At 36.4% G+C, this 16,820-nt stretch overlaps 2 protein-coding genes across 9 annotated transcripts in view; both read left to right on the forward strand.

Moving 5' to 3' along the window:
- sun1b (Sad1 and UNC84 domain containing 1b) overlaps positions 1 to 3,657 on the forward strand; it is a 35,162-nt gene extending 31,505 nt beyond the window's left edge. For all 7 annotated transcript variants that reach the window (XM_084117879.1, XM_084117880.1, XM_084117882.1 and 4 more), the window contains 3 exons: positions 263 to 430; positions 575 to 667; positions 1,820 to 3,657. In XM_084117879.1, coding sequence (XP_083974005.1) covers positions 263 to 430; positions 575 to 667; positions 1,820 to 1,936 — 378 coding nt within the window. In that variant the 3' untranslated portion in view covers positions 1,937 to 3,657. The remainder of the gene's footprint in view (positions 1 to 262; positions 431 to 574; positions 668 to 1,819) is intronic.
- A 1,589-nt stretch (positions 3,658 to 5,246) lies between these two features.
- The window catches only part of LOC311086621 (Na(+)/H(+) exchange regulatory cofactor NHE-RF2), a 35,009-nt gene continuing 23,435 nt past the window's right edge, over positions 5,247 to 16,820 (forward strand). For both annotated transcript variants that reach the window (XR_014607097.1, XM_084119592.1), the window contains exons 1-2: positions 5,247 to 5,813; positions 7,201 to 7,443. Coding sequence is in view for 1 of the 2 variants with exons in the window: in XM_084119592.1 (XP_083975718.1) it covers positions 5,607 to 5,813; positions 7,201 to 7,443 (450 nt within the window). In the remaining variant the exon portion in view is untranslated. The remainder of the gene's footprint in view (positions 5,814 to 7,200; positions 7,444 to 16,820) is intronic.

Below are 16,820 nucleotides of genomic sequence, written 5' to 3' on the forward strand. Positions count from 1 at the left end.
TGTATTTTAATAAATAAGGTTGTGACACCAACATTTTTACATACTAGTGAAATTTCACAATTCTCGATTTTATATCACAACAAAAACTGCTAGTCTGACTAATATAAAGTTCAAACATTTTTAACACAAGTAGTCAGTAATAAAATAAGAGCAAATGACAAACAATAGAATAAAGAAACAAATGAAATAATCAGGTGATTTTTCAACTTAAATGTACGACACCAAAAAAGATGAATGATGTGAATATCTGTCTTCCTTGTAGCCGGACATGTACCCTGGAAACTGCTGGGCATTTAAAGGCTCCCAGGGTTATCTGGTGATCAGGCTGTCTTTAAGCGTGATCCCGACCTCCTTCTGTCTGGAGCATATTCCCAAAAGCCTCTCTCCCTCGGGAAACATCACCAGCGCACCTCGGCGATTCTCTGTCTATGTAAGAATGCGTGCTTATGTCTGGTTTATGAGCATGTACTCACACATATTTCTAGCTGGATGCTTAAACAAATGTGTTTTTGTGTTAAAAAGTGGTGTATAGTCACGTGTGGTGTGCTGTAAGTCTTGCTGTCTGTATCTGCAGGGATTGGATGATGAATACCAGGAAGAAGGGAAACTGCTGGGTGACTACACCTATCAAGAAGATGGAGAATCACTCCAGATCTTCCCAGTTATGGTAAAATATACACATACAGAATTTGCAGTTGTATGATGTCCAGTGCTCCTCGATAGTGTCGGGTTAGTGAAAAATTGGTGGAAAAGTGTGAATGGACCTCTTGAAAAGAGAGGGATTGGAATGAAATGAACTCATACTTGAGGTTTGCCTTCCTAGATAACATAGATGTGCTCCCCATGCAGAGGTTAGAGTCCTGTGATTTCCACGATGCAGAAAATGTGGACAGAATCGCTTACCGTAATCCAGTTATAAAACTGAAATTCACGGAGTGACACGGAATGTTACGTAATTTGGTCAAATTTGGATCATTCAAAAGTAGGGCTAAACACTTAATCGAATCGGGATATAGACGTGGCTGTGAATATTAAACCTCAAAAAGACTGCTATTGAAATATGTGTCTTGACCAGTATTTTATCATTTCATTTGATAAAACTAACGTCGGATACACACAGGAACTCAAAGGTCTTCACTACAACCCAAACAAAGTTTGTTTTAACTTGAAGAAGTACTGTATATTACTATTTTACTATTGTAAAGTTTATTAAAACATTTTCAAGGAATGTCACAATTTTTCAACCATATTTAAAAGGCAAACCTCTACTGCGCATCACTTTTTTGCCAAGAAATAAAATTATTTTGATGCATTTTTACAAATTCATTACATTATTAATGTTTTATATATTGGTTTTGGTAATACATTTGTATGAAACAGAATCAAGAAAAATCTAAATAATACACATTTCAAAGGGTGTAATTATTGTTCAAATTTTAATCAAAAATTAGTTAAATTATTAAGTTTAATGAATGCAATTGATTAGACATCCTTTTTGATTAATAAAATGTAATTAAAACATTAAAAATAAAATGAAAAACACAGAATGTTTCCTAGTATCTTGTCGTTAGCTTAGCAACATGCACTTTTCTTTTTGGCCAAATTCAGCATTGCATGTCCCAGAATGCGTTAATAAAAAATCAAGTGGTATTAGCTTAGCAACATGCTTCTGTCACACTCAATTGGAAAAAAATTGTAAATACTGTACCAGTCATGTATGTAGTTGTGTTTTAGTTAGTATGCTGCCTATGTAGACAGCAGAGCAGCTTACTAGGGTTTGAAACGCTGACTGTTTTATTTTGCCTTTTATTTCCCCCAGGAGAAGAATGACAAGGCCTTTCAGATCATCGAGATGCGCGTGCTGTCGAACTGGGGTCATCCCGATTACACCTGCCTGTATCGCTTCAGAGTCCACGGCAAACCTCACACTCAGTAAAGCCCCACTGCACAGTACCATATCACCCTTTATGTACATACAGGAAACGCTTGGACTTTGATGCAGCTCGGGTGAAACTGGGCTCGCAAGCTACGTTTTTTAAGACTTTTAATACGAATGATGGCCGAGACAGAGTTACTAGGAGCACAGCGGGAAAGAGCCATGCGTTTTAAGCTAAGGATTTCCACTTGTTTCCTTCCCACTTCCCTGTTCTTGCACTGATTCTTGCCCTTTCGGCCGGGCCCCGTGTTACGCTCCTGCCCCCTAGAGGTATCTGTGCCTTCAGACAGAACACGCTTCTCTCATTTCACTTTTGTTTTCTGAATGTACAGAGGACGCACTAATGTAAGTATCCGAGTATCCGACTTCAGCCTCGTCCACTGGACAATGCCGCTTTGATTAGTCTGCAAGGTCCCAGGAAGACGGAAGTTTTTCAAACCTTTACCACCACTTAACCTGATGAGAATATGTCTGGGTCATATTTCCCCTTTGAAAAGTTATTTTTACTAAATCAATCTTATATTAGGGCTGCTAAGTTTTTTTGTTTGTTTGTTTTTTTTGCATTGTGATATTATTTTTAAATTTAAGCAACAAAAAGAAAATCTCATTACTGTAATGCAAAAGTATATATTATTTAAAAAGTTTATATTTTTTATATATTTATGATAACCTTTGTTTTACTGCTTTTTCCTTTTTAAATAATTAAATTGTAATACAGCTTTAAAAAATTACTATTGAGTGTCATTTTTCAATGTTATTATTGAGAATTTATTCTAATTCCATTTTTCTTTTGCATTATAATAATGTGGTCATTTTGTAGGGAAATGTTCTTAATTTTCCAATAATGTGATGATGCAAAAAAAACAAACATCATAAAACAGTCCTATTTTATTTGTATAATGCTGACTGAAGCTACCAATCACAGTTGTGTTATTTACATGTGCCATTTAGGGCTGATATTATTTTTTGTGTGAAATATGACCCAGACAGTATTTTATTTTTTGTACAAAAGAAAAAGAAAAAAAACCTCATAACAGCCATGACATGTAAGAGACACTAGCTTGAGCTCAGATGGAAAATCTCCACAGACGGGAACGGATGTTTATGGATGAGCATGTGGACTAATGTGTACATTTGAACAGAACTGGACATAAAACACTCACTCACTCACTCACTGTTTGTTCCTCTTGTCAGTAGTAATATCACAGCGCAGTCATGATACTCCGCAGGAATGTAACTTATTGTAATTAGTCCTTTTTAATCGACTTATATCAGTGTTTATTTTACATAAAGGGGTGCGCCCTGTCGTCTTCATCATCATCATCATTATTATTTTCATTTTTATTGTGTTTTTGTCAAGCATTTGCATTAAAGTTGACAGCGCACTGTTCTGTCTTTATAAAGGAAATGTAAGCTGCACACGTCCTATGTGATTCATTGGATATGTTTAAAAAGTCAGGGGTTCATTTACAGAACCGTGTCGGCAACACTATGTTGACCCATAAGAGTCCGTTTGTAAAATACTATTGATTTGTTCGTGACTATTTATTTTACAGAATTTTAGCTGAGAAATAGGACTTTGTGCGGTGTGTTTTGTAAAATGCTTTTCAGTGCAAATTGGTCTGTTTATATTTAGTTTTATTAGTTTTTTTGTTTTTTGGTCGTTATAAATTGGCTACAGTACTATGAATTGTACCAGTAAAGAACTTTAATTTTGAGGATATTTGTATGTTTTTATTGTCGTACCTTTGTTTTTTTATGTAAGAAATACAAGTTTGGAACCACGTGAGGAGGGTGAGTATTATGAATGATTAATTTTATTATTTGTACTGTAAAATGATGTGCGCTCCTTCAGAACTGCTTTTTTGGCACATTGAAACACTGACCCCAGTGATATTGCAGTCTTTGGTTGAACTGGTCAAAATCTGCTGAAAAACATGTTTGAGTGTTGGCAATCTCAACGTGTAGCGAATGCTGGCCCTCAGTTTGCATTTTGCTCTTTTCTAAATTGTATTTCAATGCATCTCAATTGCTGTGCTGACCTACTATTTACAAGGCTAGGGAGGAATAAGAAACAATATCACAGAACATTACATGAACATTAACTGGGTAGGACTGTACAACAAAATGTTTTTTGACATCTTGTAATGAATTGGGAGAACCTACAGAAAAGTCAAGGATAGATACTTTTTATAGAGCTACACTAAATTGGAGTTTAATAAATGTAAAAGGATGGATGGATGGATGGATGGATGGATAGATGGATAGATAGATCGATAGATAGATAGATAGTAGTTCCTTTTTTCTCCAGCAGGGTGCAGCACAACCAGGCTGCTATTCTCAATGTGTGCGCGCTTGTCCTATATGTGGGTTGTGTGACCCGAAATGTTCTCAAATTCATATGATTTATTTATATTTTATGAGAAGTTGCACATGAGACGGTGTTATAAACAGCAATACTTTCTCTCTTCTGGTCATTCATCTCTCTCCTCCGTCCATGTGCTGATGAGTGGGACTTGTGTTGAAGGCAAGTTGTTAATGCAGATAGCGTTACTGGATTGTTGGTTTGGAGGGGGCGAATTATGGGGTTATGACCCAATAATAAAGGCTTTAAGCCCTCACCAAAAGAAGTATGTGAGAGGTGTAGAAGACTTCCTCTTTTTTTTGGTGAAAGTGTGTATTCAAACATCATTTTCACCAACAAATAAACGATAACGAATTGAAATCGCGTTCGCTCAAGAACAACCATAACAACGTTAACGTTATTGCAATTGCTATATATCGATAAACCATGACTAAATGAAGTGTTAATTATTTATCTATCACTTTAATTCGTTATATATATATATATACATACCAGCGTCGTTACCTTAGAAAAGAAAAACGTTTATTTGTATGTATATAAAAACGTTTATCTTTTCTACGTTTATTTTTATGTATATAAAAACGTTTATCTTTTCTAAGGTAACGACTCTCGTTCCGCCGAGTAACAATTTAAATCGTTGCGCAAGACAAAAACAAATTCTCGACTTTTTTCCTGTGCGTTGACTTATCAGAACTACAATTACCTTAAAATGCCCAAATTCCCTTTACAATCGATAATTTTATAATTCACACGTTTTGTTTAACTTTTAGGCTACCATGTGCAAAAAAACATATGTCCACTTTTATTGTTAAAGGTATTGTGTGACCTCTTCTTTGTGTAAGGACCCAAAAGCACTGATGCAAAGGCTCTTTCTGCTTTTCTCTGCGCATTTCTGCTGTGTTTGAATGGGCGGTCTTATTCACTGCACACCACACACAGTTCCTCAGTGTTCAGCAGCACCAGACAGATGCGTTTCTCTGTCCGAGGGCACAATGTCTCACACAGGAGTTGTGCATCCGTCTAGGAACATCCACAGGTAGTTACAGTCACCACTTTTGCATTCTCTTTGGGAAAGCATTTGATCGATTCGGACACTTTTTTTCTGTTATATTATTATTGTCTTGCAGTTGCATGCATATTATTGTGCGGACTATGCACTACTTGACCATATAGAACCGACAACGATGCTTGCGTGTAAACATTTGCAGATGCTTTTGCCGTAAGTTTTCGGGGTTGTTTTTTTTTTCGGAATATAACGCTTGGGTTTTATTACAAGTTTGGATGTGAAGACAAAAGCGGAATACAATGGCTAGTGATTTGAAGCCTCGGTTGTGTGTGATGAAGAAAGGAGAGAGCGGATACGGGTTTCATCTGCACGGAGAGAAAGGAAAAACCGGACAGTACATACGGAAAGTGGAGCGCGCGTCCCCGGCTGAGGCATCGGGACTGCGCGCGGGTGACCGTGTGGTGGAGGTGAACGGCGAGAACGTGGAGAGAGAGACACACCATCAGGTACATCACACACACACACACACCTGTGCTGATCCTGCATATTCCGCCCTCATAACACTAAACATTAAACTGGCCATGATGCTGCTTTGTGTGGTAATTACGAGATATAGCCTATGCAGTTTATTAGTTTTACACTACACTAACGTTCAAAGTTTAAGGTCAGTAAGATTTTTTTATTCAGCAAGGATGCATTCAGTTGATCAAAAAATGACAGTAAAGACGTTTATAATGTTCGAAAAGATTTATATTTCAAATCCGCATATTAGAACGGTTTCTGAAGGATCACGTGACACTGAAGACTGGAGTAATGATGCTGAAAAGTGAAAATACAATATAAAACAGTCATTTTAAATTGTGATGATATTTGAAACTATTACTGTTTCACTCTATTTTTGATTAAAAAATCATAATAAATATTACTGACTCCAAACTTTTGAATGTTTGTGTATGTTTGTCATGATCTTAACTTGATTTTATCATATGTGTAATGCTTGAAATGAGATTTGAATACAAATATAAATTGTATGAATGTCCTTATAAAACTAAAATTTTATGAAATGCATGAAATGTCCTTTTATAGTGTTTCCTAAGATGAAGTTGGTTGATAAATATGCACAATGAGCAGAGCAAAGAGACTTAAAGACAGTCAAAGTGACTCAAATATAAGAGGGTTGGCCACAACATCATTCCCATTTGTGTTACGTAATAGTTTCAATGATTTTTACTGTTATTCTAAATGTCCAAACAATCATGAGAATGTGTCAGTGTGTCCAAACCTTTGACTGGTATGCATGTATAAACAGGCCAGTATAAACAGCAGAGAGTGATATCCATTTATTTTAGCTAAAAAGGTTTTGGTTTTTGGAAACAACTTTGCATGGAAAATAAAGAGCCTTGCGGATCAGAAACCTGTGGACTTGTGAATGCACAATGAAATTCCATGCATTTCTTGAGTTGCATTGACTCTAATACTGTGTTGACTTTGACAGCAGCTGGAGGCTTTACAGCATTACTGCCGTAGACTATATGACTAGATATTTCTTTGCGTTTAGAGTCGGGCATGTACTGCACGGTGCACGTGTTAAAGTCTTGGAATGTTTAATATGTATTCAGTTCCAGTTATGACAGGAGGATCGTATAACACCGTGTGAATGGTAGCGTAGTGGAAAGCACGTCTTCAAAAGTTTGGGCCCAGTAAGATTTTATTTTATTTTTTTAAAGAAATTAATACTTTTATTCAGCAAGGATGCATTAAATTGATCAAAAGTGACAGTAAACACATTTTTAATGTTAATAAATGCTGTTCCTATTCATCAGAGAATCCTGATGCATTAAAAATAGCAGCACGAATGTGTTCATGAGCAGTTTTGCCGTCTCTTCCGCTCAGGTGGTGCAGCGCATCAAAGCCGTGGAACATGAGACCCGACTGCTGGTGGTTGACCGGGACACCGACGAGTACTTCCGAAGCCTGCGTCTCACCTGCACCGAGGACATGGCCGTCCCAACCGGCCCTGCAGCCACGACCCCCTCACCCTCTCCGTCCACCAGTAAACAGGGCAATGGATCCGTGTCCAAACGAAGCGAGATCTCCAAACCCATCAGGAAACCTCCGTCACGAGCTCCTAAGAAGGTGTGTGGGTCCATTCACTATATCTGACTACGCTCTTTCAGTGAACCGTTCCTAAAAGAGCCACGTAAAGAACATTTTAATAATATATGTCCACTATAAAGAACCTTTGTCCAGTGGAAAGATTCCATGGATGTTTTTTTAAGGTTCTTCATGGAACCATCGATGCCAATAAAGAACCTTTATTTTTAATGGCCAATTCACACTGCACCGACAAATGCAATAATAACACGAGCTGTTTTATTGACGTCTTTCCTCGGTTGAAACACTGATTGAGCGATTACATGAGATTAATTTCGTAAGTTGTACGGTATCTTTCAACATACCTTCTGATGTTAATGCATGTTTTTTCTTGCTATAACTTGTAATAAAGTGGAAGAAAAGACCGAGGCACATTTAAGAGCGTCAAAACGGCATTTATTGTTTGAATTCCGTGATAAAATGGACATAATTTGAAAGCTGGGACTTTGTTTCTTAACAGAAGTAACAAAAGCACAACGTTTTTTTGCGATTGTTGGATGGCAGGCGCTACAAATAATGTTTGGTGTAGGGAAAACCGCGGACCTGGCAACCCTGACTTAAACTACGGGTGATTCATAGGGTCTATTTTTTAACTGTTAATGCGTTATTGTTCGTTAACTTGCCCTAAATTCAACACAAGGGCATTTTCTTCACACACAGTAAACAGAGTTACAGTCTTAACATGTTTTTCCGCCTCCTTTTTATTGACAGGATAAAATCGGCCCTGATCATGGGCTGTTTTTAAACAATCGGCCAATACATCAGCGCATCTCTAGTTTTGTCGGATCAGTGTGTTAACCCTCGTCGGCATCTGTTGCCGTTGGTGAGCGCTTGTTTTTGCCGATTAAACATGTTGAATCTGTGTTTGCCAGGTTATGGCCTTAAGATTGTTCAACCTTTCGATTAATCCACAATGATATGTTGGCCCTTTTCCCTGGTCTAAAATGTAAACATTGCATCATAAAATAGGCTGAACATCTGGAACAGCTGGACTGAGTGACATCACCAGAGTTGGATCCAGTTTATTTAAGCTTATCAGTTAGTTTTTCCTATTGTGTCAGAGAAAATGTGCTTGGCTATAATATATACTGCTATAATTATGGATTAATGGCTTAATTCATTGAGTTTAAATAGTAATGAGTTAAGTGACTCTTTGTGGCTCAGATATTATCTTGTTGGCTCTGTCATGGTTGGTCGGTGTCCCAAGATGTGACGCTGTAATAGTTTTGCAGTAAGTGTGCATGTGAGACAAGCTTCTCCAGGACATTGATCGTGTTTCCCATGGCTTATATATTCAGGAAAATTGCTCTTGGATTTTGGCCTTTTAAAAGCATAAAAGATTCTGTCCAAGTGTGATTATTCCACTCATGCTTTCCAAGACTGTCTTATTCCTGATGCATCAACACCACATACTGTGTACAGACACTAATTTAACTTGAAGCGAATCTCAGAGTCAAATGTTTGTACCTATTGTATAGTTTTTCAGGCGGCAATGTTGCTCAGTTGGTTTTATCATATAAAAGAAGTACTTGCACATCTCTCCTCCACACACCACTTGATGTATCATTCATGTCTGTAGCACAGACATTGCTGGACAAGGTAATTGCTGAAGTGTAATACTTGTTTAGGCATTAAGAGTCTGCTTATTGAACATGTGCACATAACAAGAAGGACAAGCAAGTGTAGCTCATGTTTGAAGAGATCACATAGCAAAAATGACCATCATTATTCTGTTAATGCAATATTTGTGTAAGATCTCAAATATATTTGTCTTTTCCTCAGCCTAATGCACACATCCAACATCTGCTCTCACTTACAGCCCACTTTCCAAATGGGTTTACATAATCCAGTGCTGTTTCAATACGATGTTGCCGAGTGGGAAAGACAGAGCGTGTGAGAGGGTGGGTGTGTAACAGCCACGTGTGTGTGTGATAATACTGATTGTGACAGTACAATTGTTAACATCGGAGAAGCCAACTAGGTCCAAACAGATAGACGTGTTGAAGCTGTTTCTGAAATCCATCAGTAGAGCTTGTCATCATAAGCCCTTCACACTTGATTCTACTCGCATACATACACTGCCCGGCCAAGTCGCTCTTTGGATTTAAATATGCAAAGGCTTAAGTGTCTGTGATTGGATCATTGTTGAAAGTCTTTGGGATGTGCTGGAGGAGACTTGACTCTTGCATTGACAATACAAGATCTTGACCAAACGTTGATGCACCTCTTGATGTTGGGATGTTATTTCCATCAAGAGGTGCATTAATTTTTGGTCAAGATCTTGTATTGTCAATGCAAGAGTCAAGTCTCCTCCAGCACATCCCAAAGACTTTCAGTGAATTTAAGGTCTGGACTCAGAGGTGCCGATTCATGTGTGAAAATGATTCTTCATGCTCCCTCACCACCATTATTACACAATTTGATCCTGATGAATCATTGTCATCCTGGAATATGGCCATGATGTGTCTTCCTACATGAGGGATGGGAAGGATTAGAAGAACTGTTGCCAAACATATAACATGCCAGAAACATAATAATCACTGCAATAATGATTTTTTTTTCAATCCGAGCCAATGAAGATGAATAAGATACGAAGAGAAACCTTGGAAAACGAAGGTAGAACATAGTAAAAATGCCTCATTTCTTGTACCATAAAGCACTCAAGAACCACAAGTAATTCAAACACCGTCAAGAACATTTCAGTCATAATTCTCCCCAAAATCTAAAGAAAAAAAGGTGTGAGTTTGTTGTGAATTATGATATGGAGATGTTCTTGATGGTGTTTGAATTACTATTACTATTGCTTTGTTATTTTGTATATTAAAAAATGCTCCATTTGTTCTTTAGATCAATGTTTTGGATTCTATGTTCTTTAAAGTACAGAACTAGAGAATAACAAGTTCTTTTTGGAACTTTATCATGTTCTAATTAAGCTATAAAACCTGTTTTGATTCTTATTCCAAGATTAGTTTGCATAATAAACATTCGGATAAACAATAGAGTGGATATTGCCCAGTTCTTTGAAGGCCATGGAAATGTTCTGCTCCAAAATGTCCAGTTCTGGGATTTGGTGATTGGAAAGGCCATATCCTGTTGTTAAAAAACCACTCTAGACTGTGTTTAGCTATGTATATGTGGGATAGTGTTCCTGTCCAGTGGCCTCATATTGGCTGATATTGTTGCCCATTCAGACCTATCATTGGACTTGATGGTTCCCTCACAGTTGTTCCAACCATCCACTGACTTTCACCAGACGTCGGTAGACTGTAGGAAAGTGATGACTCATGAAACCAAACTCCCATCAGACCGTTGCTCGGGGTTCCAGGTTTAGTGCCTCTAACGTAAATTATCCGTCTTTGTGTGTTGCTCTTGGATACAAGAGGTTTTTGAATTGTTGCCCTGCCATAATTTTTGTCTTCTGAAACTCACTTTACAGCACTGAGTCATTCGTGATTTGGATCTGCATGGGGTCATATTTGAGATCTGCTCTTTTGTGATATTTTATCATTTATCGCTGTTGGTTAGCCACTTTATCAATTCAGTTTGTTCTTTATTTTTGAGATATTTAAATTCAAAATAATTGTACCAGTTTTGTGCATCACCTACACTACCGTTCAGTTTGGGGTTGGTAAGGTTTTTGAAAGAAGTCTCAATATTATTACAATTTAAAAGAACATTTTTCTATGTGAATATATAGTAAAATGTAATTTATTCCTGTGATGTAAAGCTGTATTTTCAGCATCATTACTCCAGTCTTCAGTGTCACATGATCCTTCAGAAATCATTCTGATATGATGATTTGATGATCAAGAAACGTTTATTATTAAACAGTTGTGCTGCTTAACAGTACTGTGGAAATTATACATTATTTCAGGAATTTGATGAATAGAAAGTTCAAATGAACATTTATTTCAAATAGAAATATTTTGTAACCTTATAAGTCACTTTTGATCAATTTAATGCATCCTTGCTGAATAAAAGTATCAATTGCTCTAAATAAAATAAAAAATTCTTACTGACCCCAAACTTTTCAACAGTGACGTGTACAATTTGGATTTAATTGGCATGTTTTCAGTCTATTAGGTATGATGATAAATTGTATAAAATGACAACATATCAAATTTGTGACATCTTACCCCAACATAAATGTGATCACCAACAATTTATGAAAAGTATGTTACTGTCTTAAAAACAGGTTCCATGTTTCTGATTTCCACTTTTCCGTGTGACAACTAGCCCCGGGGTCACATGACCTACCTAATGCAGCATCTTCAGGACAGTTATCATCATTGGCGTCAGAAATTAGCGTGTTCAGAAGCGTAAAGACTTTATAAAACTCCTTGGCCAGGAAACTGAGTCTGTCTTTGGAAGCAGAGTCGTGTGTGTGTGTTTGAGCTGATATGGGAGTCCTGAGCCATAAAGGAAGGGGTCCTAGGAAGGGGTAGAAACCTTAAACTCGCAGCGTTTGAAGAGGGTTTGTGTGAATCACACTGACTGCTGGTCCACACAGAGCGAAATATAGACTTTGTAATCAGAATCTGTGTCTGTCCAAAAATAACAAGTATGGAATATTCACAGATATCATTCACAAAATAGCATAATATAAGTTCAGCATGAAGATCATGCTAAGCACCGCATACAAAACTCTGGGTATATCAAAGTTTTGATAATCTGGAAAACTTATTTAATTATTTATTAGATTTTTTTATTTTTTTATTTAGTGTTTTACTGTTTATTCTCATTTATTTATTATTTGGTTATTTATTGTTTTATTTTTACTTGTTTGTTTATATATTGTTTGAGTTTTTACTTGTTTGTTTATATATTGTTTTTTTTTTTATTGTTTTAATGTTCACCGTTTATTGTTTGTTTTATTTGTTGTTTTAGTGTTTTATTTAGTGTTTTAATGTTTATGCTTTTGTTTTCTTATTATTTTTGTTTTATTTATTGTTTTAGTTTTTGTGTTTACAGTTTTTTTTATTGTTTTAGTGTTATGTTTATTCTTGTGTTTGTTTATTATTTGTTTCATTTATTTATTGTTTGCCATTTGTTTGTTATATTTTTTGCTTTATTTATTGTTTTAGTGTTTTATTTAGTGTTTTACTGTTTATTCTTTTGTTTATTTATTATTTGTTTGTTTTATTTAGTTTTAGTGTTTACTGTTAGTTTTGTTTATTGTTTTTGTTTTATTTATTGTTTGTATTTAGTGTTTTACTGTTTATTCTTTTGTTTATTTGTTATTTGTTTGTTTTATTTGTTGTTTGAGATAAACATTGCGAAGTTAGTTAAGAATGCTGTTCTGAAATATATATTTAAATCCCCACCAGAGTGTGCCTGCTTATTTTTATTGGCCATGATTTATTTATTTATTTTATTTTTTTGTCATACTCAGCAAATTGTCAGATTCAGCAACCCGAGAAGGATGTTTGGACTCTTTACATCTTTCCCGTTCACTTTAATTTTTTCCTTCAAGGAGCTGTCGGAAAAGTTACATGGAAAGGAGAGATTTGTTAATCCTGATCCAGCAGCTCCATTGTACAGATCTTCCATAGCGCTTTATAAATATTTGAAGATTTTAGCGTGGTTATTTCTCCCTGTTTTTCCAGAGTACCTCTTTCTCCAGCTGTTACTCTTATGGAAGAATTACATGATCATCTGAAGCTGTTCTCAAGATGTCCGGGGATTTCACAATCTACTAATGTTCATGAAACAGCAAACTGAACAAGTTGTCAGAGAGTTAGAAACAAACCACTACCCATCCTTAGCTGATTGATGCTGGCTTTGATTTGTGACCCTTAAACTCTGTTGAAATGTTTAAATCACAGTCGCATGCAAGACAACAGCCTGAGCCTGTTGCACAACACTTCAGCTCAATGACAGAACTACTATATTTTCATAATTTCTGATGAAAATGTCTTAAAGGGTTAGTTCACCCAAAAATGAAAATTCTGTCAGTAATTACTCACCCTCATGTTGTTCCAACCGCGTAAGACCTTCGTTCATCTTCGGAACACAAATTAAGATATTTTTGATGAAATCTGAGTGCTGGATCACTCTCCATAGGCTGCTAGGTGACCGAAACTTGCTGGCCCAGAAAATGCATTAACCTGTTAACTGTCACCCCCCTTTTTTTGAGTAGACATGAAAATGCACATTTCGAACTTAAATGGTTGTAATTAAAGAATGCTTTGGAGTATAGACGTACAATTGGTCTCGTTTTAAAGAAGACATTTGGCAGATTTTTGTAGAAGTGAAATAAATTAAGAAAGTGAAACAGAAAAAAAGTTATAGAAGTTTGAGTTTATGGAAATGTAAAATGTAAAAAATTTAATTATTCATATTTTATATAAAATATATATTTTTAAAACCTGGGTGACTCTAAAACTGCAAAAAAATCAAAGTCAAAAATCTGAACAAGTTGTGTTTCAAAATTTAGGTTGATATCTCAAAAAATGAGCTTTCAGTAAGATTTTGTTTGGGCGCAGTACCAAACATTTTCACTAGGTGACAACCAGACTCCATTACTGCCCATATAAGGGCGCCTTCATTTCCATATGTGGTTTGAGTGATCATCTGAACCATTATTTCCACAATTTTCATACAATTTATTAAGTAGACATTCTATTCAGAAGTAATATGGGAAGTTTGGCAGATTTTGATATGAATTCAATCTCTAAGAAACACATAAAAATGTTCATTGCTATTTCAAAATAAAGGTCTGAACACGCCTTAGGAATATGAAAATAGTCTTGTTGCAAATTGATAAATTACGGCTCCTCTGTAATTTATTTTGAAAATCAGTCACCAAATATGAAAACTAGAGATTGTAAGCTTTCAAATGATATATAGTTTGTCAAGATTAGTTTAGGTTTAGTAAAGGATATTACTGTTTTAAATATGTAATGAATTTGGGCCCACCGGTGGGCCCATGACAGTTAACAGGTTAAAGACATCGTTAATATAGTCCAAGTGACCACAGTGGCTCAATCTTAAGTATATCAAGCAACGAGAATACTTTTTGTGCGCACAAACAAACAAAAATAACGACTTTATTCCACTATTCATTTCCTTCTCTCTGGACCTCGTAGTGTTTTTGCGCAGCGCGTCTGTGTTACACGTCACCACGTAGGCTCACTATTGGCCGACGCTGGTCATGTGTGTGATGCGTGATGACGTGTAACACAGACGCGCTGCGCAAAAACACTACGAGGTCCAGAGAGAAGGAAATGAATAGTGGAATAAAGTCGTTATTTTTGTTTGTTTGTGCGCACAAAAAGTATTCTCGTTGCTTGATATACTTAAGATTGAGCCACTGTGGTCACTTGGACTATATTAACGATCTCTTTAATAACTTTTCTGGGCCGGCAAGTTTCGGTCACCTAGCAGCCTATGGAGAGTGATCCAGCACTCAGATTTCATCAAAAATATCTTAATTTGTGTTCCGAAGATGAACGAAGGTCTTACGCGGTTGGAACAACATGAGGGTGAGTAATTACTGACAGAATTTTCATTTTTGGGTGAACTAACCCTTTAACTCACCACCACAATGCTAGTGTTGCTAGTGCATGCTATGGAATTTGACTGATTAGGTGAGTCTTAAAGAGACGGTACACTTATAAATTAAAAATTATGTCATCATTTACTCATGCCATTTCAAACCAAATGACTTTCTTTTTTTGTGGGGAAAAAAAAAGGTGTTTTTAAAAATGCCCATACAATTAAAGTAAATGGGGTGCAGTTCTTTGTTTTGGACCCCATTGACTTTCATTGAACTGACAAAATCACTTAAAATCATCTTCTTCTTTTTTGGGTTCCACAGAAAAAAAGAAAGTCATACAGATTTGGAATCGAATGAGGGCGAGTAAATGATTACATAATTTTCATTCTGGGGTTATATATCCCTTTAACGTGGATTTAAGAATCATGTCCACATTTGTTCATGCAGCTTACAAGCAAAGTTCATGCAGTTGAACAAGGCTGTGTAAGAAAGTTAAGCACACTTAGCCCGTCCTGAGGTGTTGACAGTCATCTGGGTCAGAGAACGTGAGATCTGGAGCGCTGCTGGACTGACCTACTTCCACACAAGCTTGTGATGTTTTGAACTCGAGATCGAAACAGATCCCAATGTCTCCGATTCTCAAATCTTTTTCCCCTGCCTGTTTTTTTCGCTGGAATAAATAAAACCATCTGCTTCGGCATCACACATCTGTCTAAACAAAGACGATAAGAATGAATGTTTGAGTGCTTGATTTTGAGTTGAGGATAAACTGTGGCCTAGATAGTAATGGCATACAGATCACCTGTATATACTAACGTCCATGAGACGAGAGGCTGATTTCCGTTTGGTGTGTTGAAACACAAGCATCATGAGAAAGGCAAATGCAGGTAAAGGTTCATATGACAGTCAGTGCACAATGTGTGTGTGTGTGTGTGTTTGCATGCCTGCGTAAGTGATGTCTCTGCATACTTGAACTTCACTTGTTGTGGTTGGTTCATTAGTGGACTTTTGCATCGCTAATATCCCTGTGGGCATGTACCCGCCAAACCTGCTCTTAAAGGCAATGTTGGCTCCATATTTCCATGGAAACTAACAGAAAGTTATATGCTTTTAATTTGAACACACTGGTAGGCAATGTCACCCTATAAAAATGATTCCTTTGTGATCCAGTATTGTCTTTTGTTTCTGTGAGTGTTTGTGGTTCAGCTCGTCTCAGTTTGGCTGCTTTCTGCTGTTTTGATTCATTTGTCTTGGATGAATATGTTTTGCTTAAATATACTTAAAGTTTTACAATTAGTTTTATTGCACTACAGATAGTGGTGCTATTAAAGTCAATGTGAAATCCAAATTGACCCCATTTTTGTTGTCATTCTTTATATTATATAGAATACATATTCTATATAATATATATAATATAAATTCAGACAGAAAGAGACAGACGGACGGATGGATGGATGGATAGATACACGGATGGATGGATGGATGGATGGATAGACAGACAGACAGACGGATAGATTGACAGACAGATAGATAGATAGATAGATGGATAGATAGACAGACAGACAGACAGACAGATAGATAGATAGATAGATAGATAGATAGATAGATAGATAGATAGATAGATAGACATGGATGGATGGATGGATAGATAGACATGGATGGATGGATGGATAGATGGATAGATAGACAGATAGATAGATGGATAGACAGACGGATAGACGGATGGATAGACAGACAGACGGGTAGATAGATAGATAGACACAGATGGATGGATGGATGGATAGATAGATGATAGATAGAGATAGACAGACAGATAGACAGATAGATAGATAGATAGATAGATAGATAGATAGATAGATAG

Source organism: Abramis brama (genome assembly GCF_963993115.1).
Source record: "Abramis brama genome assembly, chromosome: 1".
Lineage (NCBI taxonomy): Eukaryota > Metazoa > Chordata > Actinopteri > Cypriniformes > Leuciscidae > Abramis > Abramis brama.